At 39.1% G+C, this 7,776-nt stretch overlaps 1 protein-coding gene across 1 annotated transcript; it reads right to left on the bottom strand.

Annotated features, from left to right (window-relative positions):
• LOC109226044 (F-box/FBD/LRR-repeat protein At1g13570-like) lies at positions 846-1,675 on the bottom strand. Its single transcript, XM_019390848.1, has 2 exons — positions 1,301-1,675; positions 846-1,088 (listed from the first exon to the last, which is right to left on the bottom strand). Exons 1-2 carry the CDS (start codon positions 1,673-1,675, stop codon positions 846-848), a joined length of 618 nt encoding a protein of 205 aa, XP_019246393.1.

The following is a 7,776-nucleotide window of genomic DNA, read 5'->3' as shown; positions in this document are numbered from 1 at the left end:
CAAATTCAATAAATCATTCATAAGCATACACTAAAAGTGAAAATCCTTAACAAACTAACCAAAACATCCTCCCAGAAATGCTCATGTTCCTAAATAAATATTCGCGCGTCTCTTTATCTTATTAAAAAAAGGCAAAACACAGTGTTATAATACTACATCAACATCTATTTCGATCTATTCAGTTTTAACTTTGAAATGTTTCCGCCAAAGATCATGAGAAGTTGACTATTACTTCTCTTTTATCATAGTCGACTATTACTGCTTTAGGTGATGCATGCCCAAACTTTGATAGTTCATCGAGTATTTCTGCTGTTGTCTCAAGATTAAATACAGTATAGATGAGCGTTTTCACCATCATTGGCGACTTGGCTAGCAAAAGCTTGATAAGCTGCATCTCAAGCATTGTTCTTCCAAAGCTTATTAGCATAACTTCCCTGAGATGATTAAATGTGACATCTGAGAAACGTTCGAGTTCAAGGGATTCAGGAGCACCATCATAATATCCATAGATCTAAAAAGATAACAAAAAGTCAACTCTCAAATTATTGAGGATCTAAGAAGAATGAAGAAGGAAAAAAGAAAAGAGTCAAAGCACTAAGAACCTCAATTTCGAGATATTCTAAATATGGGGAGCTTCTTATCAAGCAGAGAGCACATGAGAGCTTATATGATTCCTTCACCACAATATTAGACAGGCGCAATTTTTTGAGACGGTTAAGATCAAAGGGAAGCCTTGTCGGTGTTTCATCTGCAAAGAACTAGGAACAAACACCAAAACTCAAGATGGGTTTGCCCGAAAGAAGTTCCATCCGTGAAAGTGCATAATAATAAAGTCATGAAGCAACTTATACCTTGCTATGACCGAAGTTTAAGAGGAGGTGCTCAAGAGCAGAACATGACTCGAAAAACTTGGCATAATCAAAATTATGTGCCTCCATATAAGAACCCTCATGCATTAGAGATGCTTTTGCCATAAGAGGGACACTCTTTAGACAGATAGAACTTATACTACCCGTGAAATCAAAGGATCTCAGCATTGGAGCATTAATTTCAATTATGTTTAAACTTTCCGAGATTTTCAGCACGAACTGCTCAAGCAACGGGCAATGAGATATTAAACTTCCGAGCAATTCAGAAGAAATTGTGACTCTACATAGTTCCAGGCTGACTAACCTATCAAACCCTTTAAAGGCCGGTGGAGGATGTATTAAGCAATTGTGAAGATTTAGATGCCTTAGTTGTGAACATATGAAAAGTGAAGAAGGCAATTTGTATATATCGTCCTTTGGAAGGCGAGAACAAGATGTTGAATGCCTTTCCTAGACAGGAAATATATGAAATTGTCAATCTCAGGACATTCTTTCAGATAACGATGAGTAATGTTAAGCTTAAACTTAGTAATCGGTCCTTCATGATGGGTCAAAAGCTGGTACGCAATCTTCGCAAATCTAACTGTAGGGTAAAGTCGATCCTTTTGTGTTCTCCAAAGAGATTCATAAAGCTCAAACTTTGCAAGTCTACACCAGTGATACCTCCATTTCTTCGATAATTCGCTTGTCCGCACACCATCTTTACAAGGCAAACACATCAGAATGACATCGATTACATTATCAGGAAGGTTGCTAAGGACGTCAGGGGGTAAACCTTGACAATGCTTTCTTCCCTCAGGCAACATCTTATAAGAACAATCACCAAGAAACTGTAGACAATACGCAATATTACGAAGTAAGGAATCTCCAAATTATATGGGAAAAAACTGACAAAACCTCCAAACTATCATAACAGAACTACTATTCACACTGTCATATCAACATAGGAACGAAAGGATCACTTATAACACAAATCACCAAGAAACCGTAGGAAATAAACAACAATACGAAGTAAGGAATCTCCAAACTATATGGACGAAAAGGCTTTTCACATGGTCAAATCAACATAAGAAATAAAGGTGCATTGTAGTTGCAATCAGTCAACTATCTCCCCTTAATATCTATATATGGATAATTACTTTGCCTTCATATACAATTATAAAAATAGAACGGGTACAATAACGGAGTGGATATTTTGTGCAAATTCTTTAAAATACACGAAAAATTAGAAACTTTGACATAGCCATAGTGGATACTTTGACACATCTCTACCTGGATATGTACCAATAAAACAACTCCACGTAACATTGCATTCTCACAGCAAGGACAACTCCTATCAATACTTCCTAAAATACATTTGTCGGTTAAGAAGAAAAATCAAAAGTGCAGAAACCCAAAATCATATTATCTGTTTTCTTCTTCTTCTAAGCTTATTAAACATCACGATCAACAATAAAATTAGGTCATTTTTAACTTTTATGTAACAAAATAAACTTTACGAAGCTGTTTGATACTCAATTGTTGAGTATCAGCTGAAAATTAATGGAACAGTAGCAGAAGTAGGGGAGAAGGAACAGAGAAACAGAATGAGGCAGAATTGAAGAAGAAAGGGATTGGGAGAACTCAGATTTTCTGTATATTCATGATAATGTGTGAATACAAGGCCTATGAACTATTTATAAATGCTGAAAATACAAAAAGGATTACACCATTTGAGTAACTAACGTTCCCGCCAAAATTCAAATGCTAACCTAACTTTCAAATATTAGCCTAACTAACATTTACACCTTTAGCCACTAATAGGTGTATCAATACCCCCGGGATGGACAACACCCTTGTCCTCAAGGGTGAAGGAAGGAAAACGAGTCTTCAAAGCAGATGCTAACTCCCAAGTGGCATATGAAGCATCCAAGCCAGACCATTTAACTAAGCATTGGGCAACAACTTTGTTACCTATTTTAACCAACCTGCGATCCAAAACAGCTTCAGGCATGGGGCAATATTGGCTGGATAGGTGAACAACAGGAGGGTGAACAATAGTGGCAGGAATGTCATAACAAAACTTGAGTTGGGACACATGGAAAGTAGGGTGTAAGAGGACCTCAGGAGGAAGAAGGAGCTTATAGGCTACTGCCCCTACCTTCTCAACAATAGGATAAGGACCAAAGTAGCGAGAAGTGAATTTGTGATAAGAAAAAGGAGAAAGAGTGGACTGCCTATAAGGCCGAAGTTTAACAAACACCTAGTCCCCCACATTGAACTGTTTGTCAGATCTATGGGCATTAGCCTGAGATTGCATTCTTTACTGGGCTCGAGTAAGGTGGAATTTGGCAAGTTGAAGTTTGAACTCATAAAGTAAAGCAACCTCCTCAATGGAAGGAGAGTCAGAATCTCCAGGTAAGTAAGGCAAATGTAAGAGTGGAGGGTAACCATACAAGAGTTCAAAGGGAGAAGTGTGAATAGCAGAATGAGGGCTAGTGTTATACCACCACTCAGCTAAGGATAGGAAAAGATACCAATCAGTAGGTGAATCAGTACAGAATCAATGAAGATAGGTTTCTAAGCAACGATTAAGAACTCAGATTGGCCATCTGTCTGAGGGTGATAAGCTGTAGATGTTTGGAGGGTGACACCTTGAGCAGTGAGAAATTCCTTCCAAAAGGTGCTAATAAAGATAGGATCCCTATCACTAGTAATGGAGGCTGGAAAACCATGAAGCTTGAAAATGTTATCTAAGAAGATAGGAACTAAGGATTGAGCAGTGTAGGGGTGGGATAAGGCAATGAAGTGAACATGTTTGGTAAGTCGATCAATGATCACCCAAATGACAGATTTTCCTTTAGACTTAGGCAAGCCCTCAATAAAATCCATAGTAATATCAGTCCAAGGAAGAGAAGGTATAGGGAGAGGCTGCAAAAGGCCAGGAGAAACAGCAGTATCATACTTGTTCCTTTGGCAAACATGGCACTTGTGAATGAAATCAATAATGTCAGTATGAATGCCCTTCCAATAGAAATAGGAAAGAACCTTCCTAGTAGTGGCATCAATGCCAGAATGCCTTCCAGCAGGGGAAGAATGCCAAAGGCTGAGAATTTTAGTTCTCAGAGTTGTATCATTGCCAACCAACAGTTTACCCTTCCTTCGAAGTTGTTGATTAAGCCAAGTAAGGTGTTTTTGGGGCGTATGCTGGAGAGAAGCAATCAGAGCAGCAAGCTCGGGGTCAGCAGTCCAACTATCTTGAATTTCCTTCCAAAGATCAGTTTGGACAGAGCTCATCAATAGGGACATGAGTTCAGCATCTTGAACTCTGGACAAAGCATCTGCAGCTATGTTATCCTTGCCCCTTTTATACTGGACTTCAAAGTCAAAAGGAAGAAGTTTGGCCAACAATCTGATTTGAGAATCAGTATGAAGTTTTTGTTCCAAAAGATACTTTAAGGCCCTTTGATCAGTCTTCACAATGAAATGAAGACTGAGTAAAGAATGAGACCACTTTGTGACAGCAAACACCAATGCCAAGAGTTCCCTTTCATAGATAGAAAGAGTAATATGCCTAGGAGCAAGACTTTTGCTAATAAAGACTATAGGGTGATCAGATTGCATCAAAACAGCACCAATACCAGCACCACTAGCATCAGTTTCCACAACAAAAGGCAAAGAATAGTTTGGCAAAGCCAAAACTGGGGCAGATGTGAGAGCATGTTTTAGCTCAGTAAATGCCAGGTTAGCAGAATCATTCCAATGGAAATTATCCTTCTGGAGCAACTCAGTTAGAGGTCTGCTTATCAACCCATAACCTTTGATAAATTTTCTGTAATAGCCAGCTAATCCAAGAAAACCTCTTAGCTGTTTGACAGTAGTAGGAATAGGCCATTGCTGAACCACAGCTATCTTGTTTGGGTCTATGGACACTCCTTGAGTAGAAATGAAGTGTCCCAAGTATTCAACACTAGGGACCCCAAGCACATACTTGGATCTCTTGGCAAGTAACTTGTGTTGGACCATTACCTCAAAGACCTGCTGTAGATGCTGGACATGATCGACTAAGCTTAGGCTGTAAACCAAAATATCATAAAAAAAGACCATCACAAATCTTCTCAAAAATGGGAGAAACAAGTGATTCATCAAACACTGAAATGTAGAGGGTGCATTTGTCAGCCCAAAAGGCATGACTAAATATTCATAGTGGCCCATGTGAGTCTTAAATGCAGTCTTAGGGACATCCTCAGGCACCATTCTGATCTAGTGGTATCCAGATCTAAGGTCAATTTTAGAGAAAATGGTGGCTCCAACTAGTTCATCCAATAAATCACCAATAATAGGAATAGGGAATTTGTCCTTTATGGTGCAATGGTTTAGTTCTCTATAATCAACACACAATCTCCATGAACCATCCTTTTTACCTACCACAACCACAGGTGATGAGAAAGGACTGTTGCTGTACTGAATCACTCCTTGCTGTAACATTTCCTTCACCAGTTTCTCAATAATATCCTTCTTCATAGAAGAATACCTATAAGGTCGAATGTTGATTGGTTTAGCTCCAGGTTGCAAACGAATCCTGTGGTCAAATGCACCCCTTTGAGGTGGTAAAATAGTAGGTGCAACAAACACACCCTCAAAATTGCTGAGAAGATCATGAAGCGGCTGTGACACTGCCTCATTTGTTGAGAGATGAATAACATTCAACTGGATAGACTGTGGTTACTCAACCAAGACATGTAGCATAAATAATTCCACATCATTCCCCTTAGACTTATTGACAGCCTTTGGGCTTGACAACCTGCAGGCATCAGGAACTCCCTTTAATACATGTTGCTTGCCTAAATAGTTATAAGTCATAGTGAGGGCTGAATAATCCATAGTCACTGGTCCAAGAGTCTTCATCCGTAAAGCACCCAATACTAGATCATATTTTCCCACTGGAAACACAATCAGATCAGATTCATAGGTTGTGCCTTCCAACATCCATTGGAAATTCCTCACTATACCAGATGTGGCCTCCATTGTGTTGTTACCCAGGCTGACATACCCCACATTAGTTGGAATCACAGTACACCCAACCTCTTAGCTGATTCAGAGTCAATGAAATTATGTGTGCTACCTCCATCCAACAAAAATTTGAATAGGTCTCTTGTCACTATATCCAGTAACATGGATAGTTTGAGCACCCTGAATGCCTGTTAGAGCTCACAAGGATATGAAAGGCTGCTCACTACCAAGAGCTGACCACTCCTCACTTGGTGATTCACTATCATTGCTGCCATTCCCATTATCAACAGATTCATCTTCAGCTACCTCTAGTTCCAGCACAAATATTTGCTTTGGAAGAGTGCACTTATGTCCAGGAGTAAACTTATCATCACAAAAGTAACAAAGTCCTTGGGCTCTTCTACTTTGCATCTCAACAGAGGATATGGTTCTCCTTGTTTTAGGAACAATTGCAGTAGCATTAGCTGGGGAATTCAGCCTAGCTGATTGCATAGGCTGATTACTCTTAAGGCTTGAGCTATCATAGACAGATTTCCTAGCTGATGAATAGCTCCTAGGTGACATGTGTTTTAGGGCTCTAGCATTGGCAGCTAATGTTGCTTATGCTAACCTAGCTAGCCGATACGTTTTGATTTAGGCTCATGCATTTTAATAGGATGAACTAATTCTTCCTTCAAACCTCCCAGAAAACATGAAATGGCTTGCTCAGCAGTTAGACTACACTGAGCCAATAGTCTATCAAATGCAAACTGGAATTCCCTCACAGATCCAGTTTGCCTTAATTGTTTAAGTTCTAACATAGGATAAGCAAACTCCTCACCAAATGTTTCAATTAATTCAACTATATATTCATCCCAAGCAGGCAGCATAGGTAAATTTCTACATTTCAAATAGGACTGATGCCAAATTAAGGCATCATCATCCAAATTCATGGCAACTAACCTTACTCTGTGATTAAGAGGGGTTTCATCTTCAGCAAAATACTGATCAATCCTATACAACCATGTCTTCAGGTTCTCTCCATTGAAACGAGGAAAAACAAAATTATGACTCCTATTAGCATTAACACGATAAGGTTTAGGGCCTAGAATTCCCTGACCTGCTGCAGCAGTGTGAGTTCTTTCTGTCGAAGTAGAGCTGCCATCCTTAGCTTGCCGATACAGGTGCATCCCATAGAAGGAGCTTTTAAGAGCACTGACCAACTGTACTAGCTCAATTTGCCTGCGATCCATGTCTTCCTTAAGCTCCTGATGCATCTGCTCCATGCTAGCTCGCAGATCCACTTGCTGAGCTGCTAAATCCTCATATTGCTCCTGCAGATTAGCAGCTGGAACACCTTGAGTTTCATCTATAGCTCGTCGTGGTCCCATCGAAGTCGATTGGCTCTGATACCAATTGATACTCAATTGTTGAGTATCAGCTAGAAATTAATGGAACAGTAGCAGAAGTAGGGGAGAAGGAACGGAGAAACAGAATGAGGCAGAATTGAAGAAGAAAGAGATTGAGAGAACTCAGATTTTCTGTATATTCATGATAATGTATGAATACAAGGCCTATGAACTATTTATAAATGTTGAAAATACAAAAAGGATTACACCATTTGAGTAACTAACGTTCTCGCCAAAATTCAAATGCTAACCTAACTTTCAAATATTAGCCTAACTAACATTTGCACCTTTAGCCACTAATAGGTGTATCACTGTTTCACCAGATTTTTGCTAGATTTGAACATCAAATTAGAAACCCTAAAGAACATATATAACTGCAGCTAGTATACACCAATTCCAACATGATTTTTCTTCTTTTTTTCAAAAAAAAAAAAATTAGCGAGAGAAGTATAATTTAAAAGTTAACGAGAACCAGGATTACCGATGATGCCCTTATGAGTTCTTCAGCAGTTGGCAATATTTGGACT

This window comes from Nicotiana attenuata, chromosome 5, assembly GCF_001879085.1.
Source record: "Nicotiana attenuata strain UT chromosome 5, NIATTr2, whole genome shotgun sequence".
Classification (NCBI taxonomy): Eukaryota; Viridiplantae; Streptophyta; class Magnoliopsida; order Solanales; family Solanaceae; genus Nicotiana; species Nicotiana attenuata.
Note: the sequence above shows the minus strand (reverse complement) of the source record. Positions and strands in the feature narration are given on the sequence as shown.